Here is a 23,852-nt window from a genome sequence, read left to right on the forward strand (position 1 = left end):
CTGAGGTTTTCTTTACCACACAACACAATCTAAGATTTAAGGCACACATGCACATGAGTGTATTGTCAGTCAAGAACGGTGGGTTTGGCTGACGGTCTAATGAGTGTAGGGGGCTCCCAACTTTTTCCCTGACAGATGATGTTGAGAGAAAGAAGGATTGGGTGAAATGAATATTTTCTCCCAGCAGATAAGCCGCAGCCAGAGGTGCCGCTTTCTCCCCTCTCCGAGCAGGTGTAAGCGGGAACTGAGAAGGTGTCGGGAGAGACAGCTTTCAGATGAACAGCTACTGAATGTGTATGGCCACCCTTAGACAGTGTAAGGTTAGAGCCCTTTAACACGCATAGATGATCAGGACAATTATAGGGAACAAACGTTCGTACAAACATTGGTTCCTGATAACTGACCTGTGCAAATGTGCTAGCGTTCAGGCGAGGAATGAGAAAATGCTCCTTTGTCAGCTGATTGGTTCTGTGAGCATGAGAATGCTTGTAGGTCAGCAGCACATTTCCCTGGCGTCATGTAAAAGCATGGGGGCCCAATGATCGTAGTAACTAGTGTTGAGCGAAGCGAAGCATTTGAAGCAGAATTCAGTCCAAAGTTTAGGTATCACAACAAGGCAAATTTCCTTGCTCTTTGTGTTAGTGAATCTGTTTTTCCTAAAATGGTCCTATAAAAAGCCTCATCCCACGTGGTCTCCGCCATTGTCCTGTGAGCTGAGAGGGAGAGACGTGGCAAGCACTCATGCACTAGGGACAGTGTTCCTGCAGAAATCCAGTGGCTATGTTTGATCCATCCACCATGTTCGGCATCTGGTTTTAACCCTGATCATTTTAAAAACAAAATACCATTAGGTTCATAGTAGGGAGGGATCCCGGGCCTTTTGAGAGATCCACATGGGATTATGGTCATCCCTGTTATGGATCCCTCAATTTTATTGCTTTGAGGAAGGTTTTCCCACCTTAATGTTGTGTACCATCTCTGGTACTATCACACAGGAGGGCAGGGGCTGCTGCATACACACTCCGGCTCTCCGGATCCCTGCCAGGGGAAATGGAGCCCACCCGGATGACCACGGCATTTGAAAGGTTAAAAATCCGGCGACCAGGTATTTGCTCTTTAAAACTGTCAGTGGTCGGGAAAGGGTTGACTTCCAAGCCTTCACACTGAGATTGGGCAACCAAGTAGAAGAACCAGATTAGGCAGAGTGGCCTGGGTATACCTGATTATAGTGATCGGTGACAAATTAATTTGGAACAAATCAAATTTTTCAAAACTTCGCTCATCAGTAGTACCCTGTGCACTTTCCTCCGGCCTGTGTACAAGACCTTTTAAATGAGCACCAATCAAGCTGTCATGGGCCTGAACCAGGCCATATAAAAAGACCCCTAGTCTAGACAGTCTAAAGATTCGCCTCAGTGACTGATACTGGATGATAAAATTGGATAATTTTTACACTGTCTACTCTAAATGTATACCACCTATGAGTTGACTTACTTTGGACCACAATTTTGGACCACAATTTTGCTACCCATTGGCCCACCTATGCTAATTGTCTAGTGCACCTGGAAGATGTGCCAAAATGTGGAGTATTTTGGTGCATCTACTTTCTCTGCGCCTAGCTTACGGGAAGGGGGCATCGCCTAAATGTGACATTTAGCAGCAAATTGTGAAACAATTCAAATTATGTCACAAGCAAAGACAACCAATAGTTGTGCAGCGCTTGAGAAAAGTGTCTCTCCCTGTACCAGAATTATCATCCAGCCTGAGCCCCTGTGATAATACTAGTGCAGGTCTGTACAGCCGATCTAAGCTTCTGCCATCTATAGGATTCATAAATATGCCCCATTGTCGTACCTTATACCATTCCCATTTTCAGAAAGCCATGCCATTTTCCCACCAAGACACAACCCCTGAGCTAAATTTTTTTTGTCTAAAACAGTAATTTTTACATGGGTAAATTTCCCATATTGTCTCAATATTTATTATCAGAGCTTAGACGGAGGACCTAGTATAGTGGTCTGCAACTTCCAGATTTCTAGCTGTGTTGAAACTGCAACTCTCAGCATGTCATCCCTATTGGGGGCTGTAGTTTTCCCAAAGCTGAAGACACACAGATTGGAGAATGGTCTAGAGCAGGGACGCTCAACCTGCGGCCAGGGCCGGCGTCAGTACCCGGCAAAGCAGGGCAGAAAAACCCCATAGTAGTTTCTCATGTATTAGGTATTCCTATACAGCAGAAGTATCATTTTATTTCTTTTTAGTAATTGTAAAAAAATGTATGGCACAAAATAAATGTGTAATTGCTAAAAAAAAATATATAAAATCATACCTCTGATATATATGAATGCATATTCTGTGGGAAACTACTAATGAGGTTTTTAGCCATAATACAGTTACAGCAGGTTAACATGAAGCTCTATAGCTCAGTGGTTAAGCTTCTTAACTTTACTGTAGAAGCTATGAGTTCAAATCCCAGCTAGGAAATAAAACTTAAATAGACACACCAACCTTTTTAATTTGTGTAACTATTATTTTTTGTTGGAAAAGGTGGCAACCCTAACAGAACCCCTGCTCCCCGGTAACCCCCATAGCTTTTTTTTATAGTTATGTCTACGGAGATGTGTGGGGGCTCATTTGAGGGAAATCTGTCTTTTTTGACAATACCATTTTGGGGTGTATATGACTTAATCACTTTATATTCAATTTTCTTGGGAGATAAAGTGAGGAAAAAACTGCAAATCAGCCTTTTATTTTTATTTTTTTCTGTTACATCCTTCACCATATGGGATAACTTTTTAAAAAATATTTTAATAGTGTGGGTGTTTTCGCATGCGACGATGCCCATAATGTTATTCTTTTTTTGCTTATTTCCATTTTGGGGAAAGTGGGGTAATCTTACTTTTTCATTTTTTTATATTTTCAAAACTTTTTTTAACTTTTTTTTATTACTTTTCATCAGATTGCAACTTATACAGAATAATGGAAATTGTTCCATTATTCTGTATAGACATCACTATATGACAGTTCAGTGCTGCCACCTAGTGGCCTGAACTGGGATATACTAATAATGAGCCTGGAAGCCTAGTACAGGGTGCTTTACCCGATTTCCGCTGGGTGATGGCGCGTCTGAGCAGGAAGCCCACGCTTCCGGTTTTTAACACTCCCAGATGCCGTGGTGACATTTGATTTATGCCACAAGGGAGCCCACTGAGATTTATCGCCCAAGGGCCCACATTAACCTGGATCTGGCCCTGCCTGCGGCCCTCCAGCTGTGCACGCACTTATAGCTGTAGGCTGTCCAGACATGCTGGGAGTTGTAGTTTTGTAACAGCTGGAGGGCTGCAGGTTGGGCATCCCTTTGTGACAGAGATGGATTCCCCTTGGCCATACCCAAAGTGTTAAATGCAAATTTTTACCAAATTTATACAAATCTTGCCATAGGGTGAAAAGCTCCTCAAAATTCCGTATTTGTTTTGCGCATTGTAATTGATCTGCTTGGTAGGCTATAGCTATCAGCGTACATTAGCACTAATGGACATTTCAACCACAATGCTTGGTACAAGGAAAGATAGCTTTTAGTATTCTGACCGTGCAGTTCATTTTACTGATTTATTGACAGGGGAAAAAAAAACTTTTAGAAGATCCTTAAAGAGATCCTGTCACTGCTACTGACATGTCTGTTTTAGTAACTACTTACATTCCCATTGCAATAACAATTCTGGAGCCTATGATGTACCATTCCTTTGTTATTTTTTCTAGATTGTATGAATGAATTGCCAGCAGGATGCAATGAAGGTTCAGATGGGTTACCAGTTGGGGGGGGGGGGGGGGGGTGTCCCTTCTCACTCTGACACCGATTGGATAATGCGCAATGCAAACCGCTTGTAATTCAGTCATAACTTCTAGTAGAAATAATAAAGGAATGGCACAACACAGAGCCATAAGAATAAATGCTCCAGAATCGTTATTACATAGAGAATTTTATTAGTTACTAAAACAGACATGTCAGGAGAGGTGGCGTCTCCCCTTGAGGGCTCCTTCACACGAACGTGCTCTGTTTTGCAGTCCGCAAATTGCGTATCCGCAAAACACAGATGCTGCCCGTGTGCCTTGAGCGATTTGCGGAACAGACCGGGCGGCCCATTATAGAAATGGCTATTCTTGTACGCAAAACGGACAAGAATAGGACATGATCTATAATTTTTGCGAGGCCACAGAACAGAGCAACGTATGCGGACTTCACACGGAGTGCTGTCCGCATCGTTTGTGGCCCCATTAAAGTCAATGGGTCAGCATCCAAGCTGCAAAAAATGCGGCTCGGAGGCGGGACCAAACCACGGTCGTGTAAATGAGCCCTTAAGGTCAAGCCTATTGGGCCTTGTCCTTGACTGAAGAAGAATTATTGAGTACTTTTTCCCTTGATATCCTGTACAATATATGGAGCATTTCATATAACCTACCTATTAAAGGGGTAATGCCCCCATTGTCTGATAAAGTGGGACTCGCACCTATCTCGTGAAGGTAGCTGGCAAAGTCCCAGAGGATGCACCACGCATGCGCGGCTGCCCTCCATTCATTGCTATGGGGCTGCCGAAAATAGTCGAGCGATTTCCGCCGGCCCCATAAAAATGAATGGGAGCAGTTGGCGGTCATGCTCGGTGCGCTCCCATTCATTTCTATGGGGAGAATGCTTGGTGGTGGCTCGGCCCGGAGAAACCCGGGGTCCTCCAGCCACCACTTTCCCTGCTCTGTTCTCGATATAGGTGGGACCCACACCTATAAGACAATGGGGATATATCCTAGCGATATGCCCCTATTGTCTCAAATGGGAATACCCCTTTAAGCTTTGTAGGACTATATAATAAGGATATATTAAAGGGCATCTGAAATGAAGTTTTAATATATGCAAATGAGCCTCTAGGAGCAACGGGAGCGTTGTCATTACACTTACAGGCCCTGCTCTCTCTGCAACTGCCGCGCCCTCTGCACTTTGATTGACAGGACCAGGCACTGTAAACATCATCACAGCTGGCCCTGTCAATCAAAGTGCAGAGGGCGCAGCAGTTGCAGAGAGAGCAGAGACTCTAGGTGTAAAGGTAACGCCCCCGTTGCTCCTAAAGGCTCATTTGCATATATGAAAACATCATTTTTCTCAGCAACACTTGAACATGGGACCAACACATGCCTTCAGTCGCCAAGATCACATGCAGCAGGTCAGACAGTTTCATATTTACAAAACTGCTGACAGATGTCCTTTAAACTATGTAGGAAACTATGGCTGCTTATTTGCTATATGAAACTCAATGTAACATTATGAAGCAATAAAGAAGACTAACTCTATAATGCAAAGTAGTATAGGATGATATATATTTTCAATAGCTTATTTTTATTATATACTGTATATTTAGATTTTATATGATGCTTTTCCTTTTCTTTTTTTTCTTTGATAGGCCAATAATCCAACCGCACGACCAAAAACTCCTGAGATACTGAGGTAAGTCAGATAGGTTTTCTTCATGGCCACCAGAAATGCAGGAAATGTACAAACCAAGACTGAACTGGAGATGTATGGAGGATAAAATATTCAAAATGTGATTTTTTTTTTTGTAGTTGATGATATGTACACCTTTAAGTAGCTGATATTCATGACCAGTTTTACTATTTGCACTATCATTGTGTACATTCTTGAAGCTCTCCTTATAATAGTAGCCTACTTGTCTTCTGATAAGTTGACTCCACTTCTTTCTGCCAGTATCAGACACGGAGAAGAATCATTTTGGTGTCTTTTCAGGACCCTGCAGGGACAACCGCATCGTGTGTTATTTGAATTTACCCCTGAGACCATAGAAGAGCTGGAGGTCATGCCGGGAAATATTGTGTTTGTCCTAAAGAAGGGGGATGATAATTGGGCAACAGTACTGTTCAATGGAAAGGTAAGTTTGGTGGCCTTGCCTATGCCCAAATCTATGACTTGTTGATTGTTCTATTGTTGTGACTTGGTCTGTGGAGGATGGTATGGACGCCATTGACCAAAGGGGCTACCATCCTGGCAGTGCACCTGTCAATATATGGTGTGGTCGCCCAGTGACATCAGCCCATTCATTATCACCAGGATGGAGACATCCTACCCACAAGACTCCGAATGTGCGCATCTAGGTGTCAGCAGCCATTACTCACATATATATAACATTGTATATACAGTATATATGGAGGATATAGTAGGTTTTAGTAAGAAGCCACCAGATCAACAAATCTCCCCCATGTGTAACAGCACTGTCTGGGGCAATTCTTAGCTTAGTATACTGACCAGACACACCACCTCATGGGACTTTAGGCCAATTGGAGTTAATTTTGACAAGGCAATATACTATCAAATGAAGTTCTCCATCCTTTAGCATGTCATTGAACAAGATGATAAAGGTAGACGAGTGGGACATTTGCTTGTAGAACGGGGAAAGAGGAGAAGATCAGCCAGCTCGATAAGACCACAATCCCCCATCATGCTGTCCGCTGTCCCGCCATCTCATACCTGTGGACATTTCTGAACATTAAATTAATTCTGTTATTGTATGCATTATTTATCTATCTGGAGTTAATATGATTATCTATGACTGGTAATAGTCTAAACCTTCTTACAACCGGAAAGTAGGATTTATTACCTGGTGGCCAAATACAAGTAAGCGTGAACACAACTGTGACTAGATCAGGACCATGGACAGATCCATGAAACCTCACAAACTACTTATGACCCTCACAAATCTTGAATGATTCCTTAATATCAGAGGTAACTTCAACGAGGGGGCCCCATGCCCCCTAGAAGTCAAAACCACTGCAAAGAGGACTGTGTAGGACCATGCATTGTATGGGCACCCATTAAAGGGATGTCCAGGTTCATGAAAAAAAAAACAGGACCATGGGGCAGAGGGAGGGGTGAATTGTAAAAAACACAAACAATAAATTAATAACTACTTACCTGTTAAGTTCTCTTTTGCTCTAGCGCTGTTGCTCTGGTGCCACCGGCAGTCTTAATTACTGTGTCGACACACACCACCGCTGCAGTCAATCACTGGCCTCAGCGGTCTCACATTGTTTTTTTTATACAACTTTTAATTTCAATAGGCCTCATGTAATACCATATTTCTCCAGCAGCGGTGAATAAGGAACTTGTAAAATTTGCTTTAATGGCTATGGACAACTTTGGGAGCAATTTTTTATGATTACATTTTACGGTACTTATTTTTGGCTAAAATCATTTTTTCACTTGGTTCTTTATTTAAAAAGCCAAACAGCTTTTCCTGTACAGCGAATTTGCAGAGTAGCAGGCTCTTTACGTCACACTGAGTCCCTACAGAAAGCTGTTCTGATGGCAGAATGAGTACCCCTTATCTCTGAACGTCTGACGGGTCATAAACACTCATTATTCCTAAATTCTTATTGAGTGTTCACGAGTTGCCAGAGGTTCAGATATAAGGGGTACACATCTAGCCATCGGTACAGCTTTCTGACGGGATTCCTTGTGAATCAGAGCCTGCTTGTCTGCAAATACACTGAAAGTGATAGCTGTAGCGGAAAAGCTGCTGAAAACTGAAAAAAGGAGTTAACCCAAAATGAACTAAATGCAATAATAAAATAAAATTGCCCCCAAAGGTGTCGGTAGCCATTAAATTACTGTGGAATCCATTCAAGCAAGTTCAAAATAAAGGAATATTTTACAGATCTTTTGGGCAGGATAGTCATTGAGCTGAACAGTCCAGCGCCTGAACAGTACGAGCCGTTACATTCTGTTCTGAATCTTCTTATGTCGCTTGATTGCATCCAGCCATCTGCAGAAATAAATTTATCAGGAAGTTGGACGTCCTGTATGAGAGCCATCTGTCAGCACCATAATGTATCCGAGTATACAACGTCATACAAATTGAATCACTATTACCAACATCATTGTTTAGGGAGAAAAACTGTACAGGGCGTCCATAGTGTCAAGAACATGGGGGGGCCGCACTGTGCTGTGCCTCCACAGATAAATCACTGCTTCATGTTGAAGCGCCGTCCCACTGCACGGCTTACGGCCCTGCCAATCTCGGACAGGGCAACTCGAGGAGGGGGTGCACACCAGAGGAGGGGGCAGATCTCTTTCTCCAAAAGTAAATATAATGTAAATACTCTATGATGTTAAAAGTAATCAGGGGCCTGAGTTCTTCTGCAGGTGTTGGAGGTTTTATGACAGGGACAAATGGGGCAAATTTACTAATCCTGCAGATACTGTAAACTAAGGAAACAATGCATTTTTTTTTAGCCACTTTTTTCAACAAGTTTACAGAAAGTTGCACGCCGCTTGCTAAGTTTGTGGCATCAAAAAATCTAGTAATTTTTAATTCGAAGTCTAATCTTATCTATTATAAAGAAGTCGTCAGTTTGTACTCCACCAGGGGACTGGCGTACACTTGCAACTTTTTGAAAAAAAGCTACAGTGGTAAGGCCGGCTAAAAATGTATCTCCGTCCACAAAACTTCTGCCTGCCCCATAGTAAATGTAAACTGCTTGGCAACGCGCCAACCACACTAAAAATGTTGCAAACGCTTCATAAATTCGTCACAAATGCCTTCTCCGCCCCAAAAATTGGCAAAAACACCACTTTTCTGGTGCAACCTTTCATACATTACATACATACATTCATACATTTTGTTCAGCCGACAGCTAGCTTTTCCAACTCCCTCACAAAGTCGCTGCCAGACACCACGGGTGGCGACTTATCTCCTGGGAGAACCAAAGGATAGGACGATCCTTCTTTTCACTTGAGCTCCCCATACACATTAAACTGTAGGCCGGCTGACAATACAATTGAAGGGGTTCTCTGGGGTCTCCTATATTGAGGACCTATCCTCAGGATAGGTCATCAATATCAGATTGTCAGGGGTCCAACGACTGGCATCTCCGCCGATCAGCTGTATGAGGAACAGCGGGCGCAGTGCGCACATGCTGTCTCCCTTCTCTCTTCCTGCTCGCTGCTCCTGTCTATGGCAAAGCAGCAGTGCTGGAAGGGAGACAGCACATGCCCACGGCGCGCGCCATCTCCTTGTACAGCTGATCGTCGGGCCCCCACCAATCTGATATTAATGACCTATCCTGAGGATACAGGAAACTTTGCATCAGAGGTCACACCCCTTTCCTGTAAAACCACGCCCGTTCCCCATGCCCCTTTTTCAGGCTAGGAGCAGATAGCTTCTCTAAACCTGGATGCGCCACAAGTGGGCCACATTTGGCGTCATGTATGCAGAAATTTAGGTGCACTTACATTAGTAAATATAGTCCAGTATGTCTCGGGTGTGACTATACCAGTGTAACATTGCAGTAAAGGCTCATGCACACGTCCGTTGCCATATTTGCTGTTCGCCATATGTGTTCCGCAACTTTCAGAACGGAATGTCCTGCTCTCTATAGAACTGTCCTATCCTTGTCCGTAAAACAGATAACAATAGGACATGTTCTGCACTTTTACGGGGCAGCGGAATGGACATACAAATGCGGAAAGCACACAGATGTGCTGTCCGCATTTTTTGTGGCCCCATTGAAGTGAATGTGTCCGCATCTGACCTGCAAAAAATGCGGTTCGGATGCTGACCCATAACACGGTCGTGTGCATGAGCCCTAAATATAGGTCTGTCCGGGAGGCAGGGATATACCATTTACCATGAGCATTACAACTGAGCCCTATCATCCGGTTCCAGTATCTGCAGATAGGAACACTAATCTCTGTGGTTCACAGCTGTAATGATGAATTGCTGTGGGTAAAATCATGAGAGAGATAAGACCCAGAAGAGATAAAGAAATGTTCAGAGCTACTGTGTAAATCCGGACATGACCGCACCGCCGGTACTGAGAAGTCTTCAAAGTTCATCCAAGATAGAAGCTTAATTGGGAACACGCGTTTTGGCACTGAACCAGTACCACAATGCACTGGCCCAGAGCCGAAACGTGTAGCCTCAATAAAGCTTCTATCTTGGATGAACTTTGCTTGAAGACCTCTCAGTACCAGCAGCCTGGCCCTGCTTCTTCATGTGAAAGTCTCGGGTGAAATTTCACAATGAAGATGCAACCAAGGTTCGCTAATGCTGGGTTTTGGCTCTGCAGTCTGCACATAGTCAGTATCAACTTTAAAAAATTCTCCCAACATATAGTACGTGCCCATAGACTTTTATTAGCCAAATGCATGCAAAATTTTGTCAATTTGGCTGGTATGTTACCATATACATTTTTCATGTTTCAATACAGCTGTATGCAAAATACAGAGCTACACACACACACACCAAGAGCTCCACCAAAAATATTACATTTTTATTAAAGTTAACGTTCACTATTCTGTTTTCAGATCCCAAATCCTTAATCCTTAATTTTTGATACATTTGTACAGGGTAGCTCAGTTTCTCTGACTTGATAAATCATATAATTTTAGCTGCATGAAAGGACCACTAGGGGGAGCTCACTGCGTATGGATTTCTATATGCGTTATTAAGCTCAGTTAGAGCTGCATATCTTCATGCAGTGAGCTCCCCTAGTGGTGGCTACAGGTATCTATTATGACAGTGTCCAAGGAGCAACTCAGTGCTGCCTCCACCACCACAGCAGCCATTTAATAGCTATCTGTGATAGTTATGCCACTGTGTTCTATATAGGTATAGCCTATACCAGTGATCAGCAACCTTCGGCATTCCAGCTGCTGTGAAACTACAACTCCCAGCATGCACAAACTACAACTCCCAGCATGCACTCTTACTCGTCTGTTCTTGTAACTTCCATAGGCGTTGTAGTTTCAGAACAGCTGGAGTGCAGGAGGTTGCTGATCCCTGGCCTATATGATGGTTATGCCACTTTATTCCGCTTTCTCCTGAAAATATCCGAAACTGGTGGCCCAAATCTAGGTGTGAGTTACCTGACAAACAAGCCTTTTCGCCACATCATGATCCAAAGCCTTGAGTACTTTATTATGCTGATGAAGGAGTTTTCCAGGTCCAACATGATGATGTATCCATAAGACAAGTTATTAATATTAGATCATCGAGGTCCAAAACCCTCCACCCCCCACCAATCTGCTGTTAGCGGCATCTACGGTTCTGGAAGTGAACATTGTACAGGGACAGAACAGCCCAGCTGCATACATTGTGTAGTGGTCATTCTTAGGCTATTGGACCATCAGTTGCAGTACCCGAGAATGACCACTAAGCAGCGTATGGAGCGGTGTTGCTCTGCCCGGTACACTGTTCACTTCCAGAACCTGCGGCAGCAACTAACGGCTGGTCTGTGATGTGCGGGTGTCGGGCCCTCACTGATATGATGTTAATGGCCTATCCTGTAGATAGGCCATCAATATGATAATCCTGTAAAACCCCTTTAAACATGATTTATGTGTTTTATATGGTGTATATGGCCATTGAAATAGCATCGTTCATAAATGACTGGATCAGTTATGGACGGCTGATATTTAATGGCAGATCTCATTGCGCCACTTATCGGTATATACATTTTTTGAATGAATGCTATTTCTGTTCTCTATTGCATGTGTATACAGAAAGGGATTGTACCATGCAATTACCTGGAGCCGGTAGAGTTGCGCTTCCAGCATAAAAATCAGGTAAGACATATTGTGTGCTTTCCACAAAAATAATAAAAATATACCGGCCATGATGTTAGGTGGGATGAACGGTATACAGCAGTGATGGCGAACCGCTTAGAGACCGAGTGCCCAAAACTGCAACCCAAAACCCTCTTACTTATCGCAAAGTGCCAACACTGAATACCATAATCCAATACAGTATATCTTCTATGTACTTTATTATTTAGCTATAATTCACTGCGCTGCCTGTGCCGTTCATACCTGTGCCATAGGTTCGCCACCACTGGTATACAGTATATGGGAACATTATGGGGGTTACTTTATGTGTGGTGATAGTGAACATACTTCTCATCATAAAAATGGGTAAACCCATTATACTTGTCTTGCACTGATCCTGAGTTACAGCCTTTGCTGGGTATTATTAGTGGAAACAGTCAACAAGCTTGTCATCAGAGACACCCCTATCATCTTGAGCCTGTGTTAGACAGGCTGATGCGGCAGACGATAGTCGGGAGGGAAGCGTTCTCTCCCGGCAATCACTTGCTCACTAGCAGAGGAGACCGATGCTATTACATGCACCTCCTCAGCTCTAGTGGTTTGCCGGAGACAGCACAGTCCGCCGCCGCAAGCGATAATTTTTTTAAGCATGCTTAAAAATTTTAATTGCCAGATGAACAAGCCGTTCATCGGACAATTGGCGGCAGTATTACACTGCAAGATGATGACTAATGAGCGAGAATCTATGGGATCCTGCTCTTGGGTAAGGGTCCGAGCACACATGAATTTGACACTGGAGTTTTTCTTTCCAAATTAAAAAATAACCACTTACCGTATGTTCTTTTTGGTCACCTGTGTTTTGCCGCATTTTTTTTTCTTTGTGGCGATTTTTGGAATTATGGAACTTTTTTGCAAACAGTATGTCTTATGCCATCTTTTTCTTCTATAGAGATGATGTGAAAGTGCTAGAAAAAAACTAAAACGGCAATAGCTCCAGCATATTGCATTTTTGAAAAGAGGCCAGAAAGACATGCAAAAAACAAAAACAAAAAAATAACGTCACCTAAGGAACAAAAATTGCAATGGCAAAAAAGCGCTTATGTGACCTGCATTTTTTAGATAAAAAAAATGCTGCAAAAAATAAAATAAAAACTAAAATCATCAGCACAAGAGTACTTGTGAAAACACCATAAATCTGACTGTTAAAGGGGTTTTCTGTGACTTTCATACTGATGACCTATCCTCTGGATCCCCCGATCAGTTGTTTGAGAAGGCTTCCAAGCACAGCACCGTATATTGTATAGTGGCTCTGCTTGGTATCGGGCCTCTGCTCTTAGGCCAGTGACAGATGAACGTTACAGCACTAGGGAAACTGAGAGAAGGCCGCAGCGCTACTGCGAGCACGGTGCCTTCTCAAACAGCTGATCGGCGAGGGTCCCGGGTGTCGGACCTCTACCAATAGGACACTGATCACCTATCCAGATAGGTCATCAGTATAAAAGTCCTGGAAAACCCCTTTAATGTAGTACATAAACTTATATTATTATTATTTTCAGCCGGATGAATCAAAGGAAGAAGAAGCATCGTCAAAACCTGCAGAGCCAGATATTCCAGCACCTCCCACCTCTGCGCCCCCTAAAAACGTACAAGGTCAGGTCCCTGGAATTTAGCAAGTGTAATACTCTGTATCTGCCAAATGTCAGTAGTTATAAGGGCTCATACACAGAGCTGTGTGCATGGCATGGAGGTCCTACGGGATTCACATTATGGACCCCTAGGTTCTCACTGCATGGTGCCTATGGTGCTTCCAGGGCACAATCAGGTCTATTCAGGGGCGTAGCTAAAGACTCATGTGCCCTGGTGCAAGAGTTCAGCTTGGGCCCCCCCTCCCTTCACTCAGCACTGGTGCACCTAGCTTTTCTGCTGCTCAAGGCAAATATTGAAATGCCCCCCCTTCCCTTCAGTCCTAATGTTAAAGGGGTTGTCCTCTTTTTACTACTGATGACTTATCCTCAGGATAGGTCATCAATATCAGATCAGCCGAGGTCCTCCAGCACCCCCGACAATCAGCTGTTTAAAGAGAGGGCAGCGCTCATACAAAAAAAAAAAAAGTGGACAACCCCTTTAAAGACATACTTAGAAAACATTACATACAGCGCTACAGAACATACAGGGTCATACAGCGCCACCTCTAACATCCAGTGACTTCTCTTCTCTGATGTACAGTCGTGGCCAAAAGTTTTGAGAATTACATAAATATTAGAAATTGGAAAAGTTGCTGCTTAAGTTTTTATAATAGCAATTTGCATATACTCCAGAATGTTATGAAGAGTGATCAGATGAATTGCATAGTCCTTTTTGCCATGAAAATTAACTTAATCCCCCAAAAACCTTTCCACTGCATTTAATTGCTGTCATTAAAGAACCTGCTGAGATCATTTCAGTAATCGTCTTGTTAATTCAGCTGAGAATGTTGACGAGCACAAGGCTGGAGATCATTATGTCAGGCTGATTTGGTTAAAATGGCAGACTTGACCTGTTAAAAGGAGGGTGATGCTTGAAATCGATGTTCTTCCATTGTTAACCATGGTGACCTGCAAAGAAACGCGTGCAGCCATCATTGCGTTGCATAAAAATAGCTTCACAGGCAAGGATATTGTGGCTACTAAGATTGCACCTCAATCAACAATTTATAGGATCATCAAGAACTTCAAGGAAAGAGGTTCAATTCTTGTTAAGAAGGCTTTAGGGCATCCAAGAAAGTCCAGCAAGCGCCAGGATCGTCTCCTAAAGAGGATTTAGCTGCGGGATCGGAGTGCCACCAGTGCAGAGCTTGCTCAGGAATGGCAGCAGGCAGGTGTGAGCGTTTCTGCACGCACAGTGAGGCGAAGACTTTTGGAAGATGGCCTGGTGTCAAGAAGGGCAGCAAAGAAGCCACTTCTCTCCAAAAAAAACATCAGGGACAGATTGATTTTCTGCAGAAAATATGGTGAATGGACTGCTGAGGACTGGGGCAAAGTCATATTCTCCGATGAAGCCTCTTTCCGATTGTTTGGGGCATCATAAAAAAAGGCTTGTCCGGAGAAGAAAAGGTGAGCGCTACCATCAGTCCTGTGTCATGCCAACAGTAAAGCATCCTGAGACCATTCATGTGTGGGGTTGCTTCTCATCCAAAAGAGTGGGCTCACTCACAATTTTGCCCAAAAACACAGCCATAAATAAAGAATGGTACCAAAACACCCTCCAACAGCAACTTCTTCCAACAATCCAACAACAGTTTGGTGAAGAACAATGCATTTTCCAGCACGATGGAGCACCGTGGCATAAGGCAAAAGTGATAACTAAGTGGCTCGGGGACCAAAACGTTGACAACTTCCAAGATCTTAATCCCATTGAGAACTTGTGGTCAATCCTCAAGAGGCGGGTGGACAAACAAAAACCCACTAATGCTGAAAAACTCCAAGAAGTGATTATGAAAGAATGGGTTGCTATCAGTCAGGAATTGGCCCAGAAGTTGATTGAGAGCATGCCCAGTCGAATTGCAGAGGTCCTGAAAAAGAAGGGCCAACACTGCAAATACTGACTGTTTGCATAAATGTCATGTAATTGTCGATAAAAGCCTTTGAAACATATGAAGTGCGTGTAATTATATTTCACTACATCACAGAAACAACTGAAACAAAGATCTAAAAGCAGTTTAGCAGCGAACTTTGTGAAAACTAATATTTGTGTCATTCTCAAAACTTTTGGCCACGACTGTAGATATTTTCTTTCCTCTTCTTCTCCTGTCAGACCAGACCGCCATGGTGACTTCTTTCATGGCATGAACTGTACCAGACACCGACAGGCTCAAGGACTGGGCTACCTTCTGCTCAACATACATGTGTAGGGCTGGTACAGCTTTTTTAGAGAAGTAATGACGGCTTGTGACTCTCCACCTTGGCTTGACACAAGCCATCAGTTCACTGAAATGGGCAGAATCCACGATAATTAAAGGGAAGGACTGTGCTACCAGACACTTGGCCAGGTGGAGGTGCAGCTTCTGTGTCGTTGGATGAGTGCACACTGCATACTGTTGTCTCTTTGCAATTGCCTCGGTTATCGATTGCAAAGAGACAACCTGTGACTAGGAGTAGGAGGAGCATCAGGAACAACAGACGAAAGGAAGGAACGACGGCTTCCTTCTGCTGAGTTTGAGGAGCCCTGACTGCTGGAGAAGGCGTGCGGGCCGCTAGGAGAGGAGCCTGCACCTTGTATCTCTAGGACCCTACAGACTGTGAGATTTACCGCCATGTAGCTCTTGCTATCAAGTGTATGATTATAACAGATTTTTTTTTCTCATTTTTTTTTCCTCCAGAAAAAACAGATAAATTTATCACAAGAGAAAAATCACCAACCGGCCCAAAGGTATGCGTTGTAAAGGGGCCCACTTATATTTGAAAGAACTACAGCAATAACATTCCTTTAGTCACACGCAGAAATCCAGAAACTCTTTTTCCATAAACTCTGTTATATGGTTAAGAATGTTTTTTATGGTTAACCACTTCAGCCCCGCTAGGTGAAACCCCCTTCATGACCAGGCCACTTTTTACACTTCGGCACTACACTCCTTTCACCGTTTATCGCTCGGTCATGCAACTTACCACCCAAATGAATTTTACCTCCTTTTCTTCTCACTAATAGAGCTTTCATTTGGTGGTATTTCATTGCTGCTGGCATTTTTACTTTTTTTGTTATTAATCAAAATGTAACGATTTTTTTGCAAAAAAATGACATTTTTCACTTTCAGCTGTAAAATTTTGCAAAAAAAACGACATCCATATATAAATTTTTCGCCAAATTTATTGTTCTACATGTCTTTGATAAAAAAAAAATGTTTGGGCAAAAAAAAAATGGTTTGGGTAAAAGTTATAGCATTTACAAACTATGGTACAAAAATGTGAATTTCCGCTTTTTGAAACAGCTCTGACTTTCTGAGCACCTGTCATGTTTCCTGAGGTTCTACAATGCCCAAACAGTAGAAAAACCCCACAAATGACCCCATTTCGGAAAGTAGACACCCTAAGGTATTCGCTGATGGGCATAGTGAGTTCATAGAACTTTTTATTTTTTGTCACAAGTTAGCGGAAAATGATGATGATTTTTTTTTTTTTTTTTTTCTTACAAAGTCTCATATTCCACTAACTTGCGACAAAAAATAAAAAATTCTAGGAACTCACCATGCCCCTCACAGAATACCTTGGGGTGTCTTCTTTCCAAAATGGGGTCACTTGTGGCGTAGTTATACTGCCCTGGCAATTTAGGGGCCCAAATGTGTGAGAAGTACTTTGCAATCAAAATGTGTAAAAAATGCCCTGCAAAATCCGAAAGGTGCACTTTGGAATATGTGCCCCTTTGCCCACCTTGGCAGCAAAAAAGTGTCACACATCTGGTATCGCCGTACTCAGGAGAAGTTGGGGAATGTGTTTTGGGGTGTCATTTTACATATAACCATGCTGGGTGAGAGAAATATCTTGGCAAAAGACAACTTTTCCCATTTTTTTATACAAAGTTGGCATTTGACCAAGATATTTTTCTCACCCAGCATGGGTATATGTAAAATGACACCCCAAAACACATTCCCCAACTTCTCCTGAGTACGGCGATACCAGATGTGTGACACTTTTTTGATGCCAAGGTGGGCAAAGGGGCACATATTCCAAAGTGCACCTTTCGGATTTTGCAGGGCATTTTTTACACATTTTGATTGCAAAGTACTTCTCACACATATGGGCCCCTAAATTGCCAGGGCAGTATAACTACCCCACAACTGACCCCATTTTGGAAAGAAGACACCCCAAGGTATTCCGTGAGGGGCACGGCGAGTTCCTAGAATTTTTTATTTTTTGTCACAAGTTAGCGGAAAATGATGATTTTTTTTTTTTCTCTTTTTTCCTTACAAAGTCTCATATTCCACTAACTTGCGACAAAAAATAAAAAATTCTAGGAACTCGCCATGCCCCTCACGGAATACCTTGGGGTGTCTTCTTTCCAAAATGGGGTCAGTTGTGGGGTAGTTATACTGCCCTGGCAATTTAGGGGCCCATATGTGTGAGAAGTACTTTGCAATCAAAATCTGTAAAAAATGACCGGTGAAATCCGAAAGGTGCACTTTGGAATATGTGCCCCTTTGCCCACCTTGGCATCAAAAAAGTGTCACACATCTGGTATCGCCGTACTCAGGAGAAGTTGGGGAATGTGATTTGGGGTGTCATTTTACATATACCCATGCTGGGTGAGAGAAATATCTTGGCAAAAGACAACTTTTCCCATTTTTTTATACAAAGTTGGCATTTGACCAAGATATTTTTCTCACCCAGCATGGGTATATGTAAAATGACACCCCAAAACACATTGCCCAACTTCTCCTGAGTACGGCGATACCAGATGTGTGACACTTTTTTGCTGCCAAGGTGGGCAAAGGGGCACATATTCCAAAGTGCACCTTTCGGATTTTGCAGGGCATTTTTTACACATTTTGATTGCAAAGTACTTCTCACACATATGGGCCCCTAAATTGCCAGGGCAGTATAACTACGCCACAAGTGACCCCATTTTGGAAAGAAGACACCCCAAGGTATTCCGTGAGGGGCATGGCGAGTTCCTAGAATTTTTTATTTTTTGTCGCAAGTTAGTGGAATATGAGACTTTGTAAGGAAAAAAGAAAAAAAAAGAAAAATCATAATTTTCCGCTAAATTGTGACAAAAAAAAAAAAATTCTAGGAACTCGCCATGCCCCCCACGGAATACCTTGGGGTGTCTTCTTTCCAAAATGGGGTCACTTGTGGCGTAGTTATACTGCCCTGGCAATTTAGGGGCCCAAATGTGTAAGAAGTACCTTGCAATCAAAATGTGTAAAAAATGGCCTGCGAAATCCGAAAGGTGCCCCTTTGCCCACCTTGGCTGCAAAAAAGTGTCACACATCTGGTATCGCCGTACTCAGGAGAAGTTGGGCAATGTGTTTTGGGGGGTCATTTTACATATACCCATGCTGGGTGAGAGAAATATCTTGGCAAAAGACAACTTTTCCCATTTTTTTATACAAAGTTGGCATTTGACCAAGATATTTTTCTCACCCAGCATGGGTATATGTAAAATGACACCCCAAATCACATTCCCCAACTTCTCCTGAGTACGGCGATACCACATGTGTGACACTTTTTTGCAGCCTAGATGCGCAAAGGTGCCCAAATTCCTTTTAGGAGGGCATTTTTAGACATTTGGATCCCAGACTTCTTCTCACACTTTCGGGCCCCTAAAAAGCCAGGGCAGTATAAATACCCCACATGTGACCCCACTTTGGAAAGAAGACACCCCAAGGTATTCAATGAGGGGCATGGCGAGTTCCTAGAATTTTATTTTTTTTGCATAAGTTAGCGGATATTGATTTTTTTTTGTTTTTTTCTCACAAAGTCTCACTTTCCGCTAACTTAGGACAAAAATTTCAATCTTTCATGGACTCAATATGCCCCTCACGGAATACCTTGGGGTGTCTTCTTTCCGAAATGGGGTCACATGTGGGGTATTTATACTGCCCTGGCTTTTTAGGGGCCCTAAAGCGTGAGAGGAAGTCTGGAATATAAATGTCTAAAAATGTTTACGCATTTGGATTCTGTGAGGGGTATGGTGAGTTCATGTGAGATTTTATTTTTTGACACAAGTTAGTGGAATATGAGACTTTGTAAGAAAAAACAAAAACAAAAACAAACAAAAAATTTCCGCTAACTTGTGCCAAAAAAAATGTCTGAATGGAGCCTTACCAGGGGGGTGATCAATGACAGGGGGGTGATCAATGACAGGGGGGGTGATCACCCATATAGACTCCCTGATCACCCCCCTGTCAGGCTCCATTCAGACATCCGCATGATTTTTTACGGATCCATGGATCGGATCCACAGAACGCATGCGGACGTCTGAATGGAGCCTTACAGGGGGGTTATCAATGACAGGGGGTGATCAGGGTAATCAGGGTGATCACCCCCCTGTCACTGATCACCCCCCCTGTAAGGCTCCATTCAGACATCCGCATGATTTTTTACGGATCCATGGATACATGGATCGGATCCACAGAACGCATGCGGACGTCTGAATGGAGCCTTACAGGGGGGTTATCAATGACAGGGGGTGATCAGGGTAATCAGGGTGATCACCCCCATGTCACTGATCACCCCCCCTGTAAGGCTCCATTCAGACATCCGCATGATTTTTTACGGATCCATGGATACATGGATCGGATCCACAGAACGCATGCGGACGTCTGAATGGAGCCTTACAGGGGGGTTATCAATGACAGGGGGTGATCAGGGTAATCAGGGTGATCACCCCCATGTCACTGATCACCCCCCCTGTAAGGCTCCATTCAGACATCCGCATGATTTTTTACGGATCCATGGATACATGGATCGGATCCACAGAACGCATGCGGACGTCTGAATGGAGCCTTACAGGGGGGTTATCAATGACAGGGGGTGATCAGGGTAATCAGGGTGATCACCCCCATGTCACTGATCACCCCCCCTGTAAGGCTCCATTCAGACATCCGCATGATTTTTTACGGATCCATGGATACATGGATCGGATCCACAGAACGCATGCGGACGTCTGAATGGAGCCTTACAGGGGGGTTATCAATGACAGGGGGTGATCAGGGTAATCAGGGTGATCACCCCCATGTCACTGATCACCCCCCCTGTAAGGCTCCATTCAGACATCCGCATGATTTTTTACGGATCCATGGATACATGGATCGGATCCACAGAACGCATGCGGACGTCTGAATGGAGCCTTACAGGGGGGTTATCAATGACAGGGGGTGATCAGGGTAATCAGGGTGATCACCCCCATGTCACTGATCACCCCCCCTGTAAGGCTCCATTCAGACATCCGCATGATTTTTTACGGATCCATGGATACATGGATCGGATCCACAGAACGCATGCGGACGTCTGAATGGAGCCTTACAGGGGGGTTATCAATGACAGGGGGTGATCAGGGTAATCAGGGTGATCACCCCCATGTCACTGATCACCCCCCCCTGTAAGGCTCCATTCAGACATCCGCATGATTTTTTACGGATCCATGGATACATGGATCGGATCCACAGAACGCATGCGGACATCTGAATGGAGCCTTACAGGGGGGTTATCAATGACAGGGGGTGATCAGGGTAATCAGGGTGATCACCCCCATGTCACTGATCACCCCCCCTGTAAGGCTCCATTCAGACATCCGCATGATTTTTTACGGATCCATGGATACATGGATCGGATCCACAGAACGCATGCGGACGTCTGAATGGAGCCTTACAGGGGGGTTATCAATGACAGGGGTGATCAGGGTGATCACCCCCCTGTCACTGATCACCCCCCCTGTAAGGCTCCATTCAGACGTCCGCATGATTTTTACGGATCCATGGATACATGGATCGGATCCGTAAAAATCATGCGGACGTCTGAATGGAGCCTTACAGGGGGGGTGATCAATGACAGGGGGGTGATCAATGACAGGGGGTGATCAGGGAGTGTATATGGGTGATCACCCGCCTGTCATTGATCACCCCCCTGTAAGGCTCCATTCAGACGTCCGTATACTTTTTGCGGATCCGATCCATGTATCCGTGGATCCGTAAAAATCATACGGACGTCTGAACGGAGCCTGACAGGGGGGTGATCAATGACAGGGCGGTGATCAATGACAGGGGGGTGATCAGGGAGTTTATATGGGGTGATCATGGGTGATCAGGGGTTTATAAGGGGTTAATAAGTGACGGGGGGGGGGGGTGTAGTGTAGTGTGGTGTTTGGTGGGACTGTACTGACCTACCTGAGTCCTCTGGTGGTCGATCCTAACAAAAGGGACCACCAGAGGACCAGGTAGGAGGTATATTAGACGCTGTTATGAAAACAGCGTCTAATATACCTGTTAGGGGTTAAAAAATTCGGATCTCCAGCCTGCCAGCGAACGATCGCCGCTGGCAGGCTGGAGATCCACTCGCTTACCTTCCGTTTCTGTGAGCGCGCGCGCCTGTGCGCGCGCGTTCACAGGAAATCTCGCGTCTCGCGAGATGACGCGTATATGCGTCCAGGAGGAGTAAAGCAACCACCTCCCGGACGCATATGTGCGTACAGCGGTCGGGAGGTGGTTAAATTGCTAACCATAATTGTTGAGTACATGCCCTAAGCTTAAAGGAGTGGCCCCATGAAAAATATTCTACAGTTTTCAAACCAGCTCCTGGATCTGAGTAGTTTTGTAATTGCATGTAATTAGAAATTAACTAAAGCCACTGAGTTATTCAATCAAATTGTATCTGTGTAGCGCCACCTGCTGTTTGCTCTTTTTCAAATTTCTCTGTCCAACTCATTGAGGTGGACATACATGCTCAGTTCCATCCTTTAACTGTCACTAGCTGCAGCAGAAAGGAAATACCCAATGAGAGAGCACACCCCCTAAACTGCCAGCTTGATATAAATCTAGCAGAGCAATGAATGGGGAGATCTCTGGATCCATGTGAGGTACAGGGGCTGGTTCTAGGATTGTTAGAGAGAGGTTGTCATGTTCTATATGATGCATGACTTTCATTTTTTTACATTAACCCCTTGACGACATATATAATGGAAGTCGTCACCCACTCTGGAGCAAAGTGAGTGCCATAGCCACAGGGTGCCTGCCGTTTCACACAGCAGACACCTGGGGCTAATGTCTGCGATAGGCAATAACGCTGATGGGGGTCAGAACATGGTGATTACTGTTGAGCGAATCAAAGTTAAGGAAGTGGACTTCGATCCTAATTTCAGGAAAAATTAGATCAATTTTTCCTGACGTTTGTACTCCTGATAAATGAGGGTTAAAGAGGTTTGACCATGACCTATGGCATATTCATATTATGTATATACTAAAAATGTTAAGATAGGAACGTCTTAAAGGGGTTGTCCCATGATTTATATGTATCTCGTATCACAGGATAGGGGTCCAACCACTGGGAGTGCTGCACTTGTTACTGGCCGATACCTGATCTCCACTCAGTTCTTGTGATTAGCGGAGGTCCCAGTGGTTGGACCCCTACTGATCAAACTCTTATCCCCTATCCTCAGCATATGGGCTAACTTTAAATCTTGGGTCAAAGTTCTAGAGATCAGCGAATTGATTCGTAGGAATCGATATAGCTCAACCACGAGAATTTTTTAGCTGTCCTGCCGCTTTCCCCTACTACTTGCTTGACATGACCGCCCATCTCGCCTGGCCCTGACAGTCTCGCGCCTGCGTCACTGCTCTGAGTAGTGGCACCAACACAGTTGCTCTGTTTCTGCCTCTAGGGCAGGGACTGTTCATGCGCCGCTACCCAAAAGTGTCCCTCGCTTTATAACTCTCGTTGATGAGATGAATCGATTCGCTCATCTCTAGGACAAACCCTTTGACTTCTAAGACTAGCACTAGGGTTAGTAACCTATGTTAAAGCAATACCATGCAAAATATGCCCCATGATTCACAAACGTCCTGTCTGGTGTATTCACGCACTCACACCCTGGTGTCTCTTATCCTGCAGGAATCCTCAGCATCCTACATTGTCAAAGTTTACTACAAATACACAGTAGCAATACAGGTCTCCCAAAAACTTTCATACGACGACCTCTTGATATTGATCAGCAGTAAGCTAAAGCTGACACCCTGCAGCATCAAACTCCAGTAAGTGCCTAAAGTTTTCTAAAGGGGAAAGATAAAAAAAAAAAAAAAAAAAAAACATCCAGAATAGCTGACCATAGCTAAACTAGTTCATTATACATTTATCAGACATGTAAATTTTTGCATCATCGTTGATCGCTTCAATCAATGAAAGCAGCTATTTTATTCACTGCTCTACATGAAGACGTAAGGGTAGGGGGCATACACAGAAAGCATTCTCTGGAATTTTATAATATAGCTTTAGGTTGTCTTAAAAACTGTTTTTTATTTCCTACTTTTTCACATAAGATTTTTAAGCATCTGTATTATTCTCGTATGTCCTAACCAGCATCACAGTGATTGGGGTATTTTTGCCCCTTTGTACTAGTCGGACAGATAGGAGTTTTTAATTAGTCAAATTAATCACTAATTAAAGGGGTTGTCTCATCTCAGACATTGGTGACATATCGCCGGGATATGTCACCAATGTCAAATAGGTGGCAGTCCCTCCTCTGGGAGCTGATCCTTATCCAGTATGGGGCCCATCTCCCA

The 23,852-nt window shown here is 43.8% G+C and overlaps 1 protein-coding gene across 1 annotated transcript in view; it reads left to right on the top strand.

Annotated features, from left to right (window-relative positions):
• The window catches only part of NCF2 (neutrophil cytosolic factor 2), a 48,440-nt gene that overhangs the window by 15,475 nt on the left and 9,113 nt on the right, over window positions 1-23,852 (top strand). The window contains exons 7-12 of the mRNA XM_044302033.1: window positions 5,451-5,494; window positions 5,792-5,933; window positions 11,564-11,626; window positions 13,162-13,255; window positions 15,963-16,012; window positions 23,185-23,324. Of these exons, the coding sequence (XP_044157968.1) occupies window positions 5,451-5,494; window positions 5,792-5,933; window positions 11,564-11,626; window positions 13,162-13,255; window positions 15,963-16,012; window positions 23,185-23,324 (533 nt within the window). The remainder of the gene's footprint in view (window positions 1-5,450; window positions 5,495-5,791; window positions 5,934-11,563; window positions 11,627-13,161; window positions 13,256-15,962; window positions 16,013-23,184; window positions 23,325-23,852) is intronic.

The sequence above is a fragment of the Bufo gargarizans genome, chromosome 7, assembly GCF_014858855.1.
Source record: "Bufo gargarizans isolate SCDJY-AF-19 chromosome 7, ASM1485885v1, whole genome shotgun sequence".
Lineage (NCBI taxonomy): Eukaryota > Metazoa > Chordata > Amphibia > Anura > Bufonidae > Bufo > Bufo gargarizans.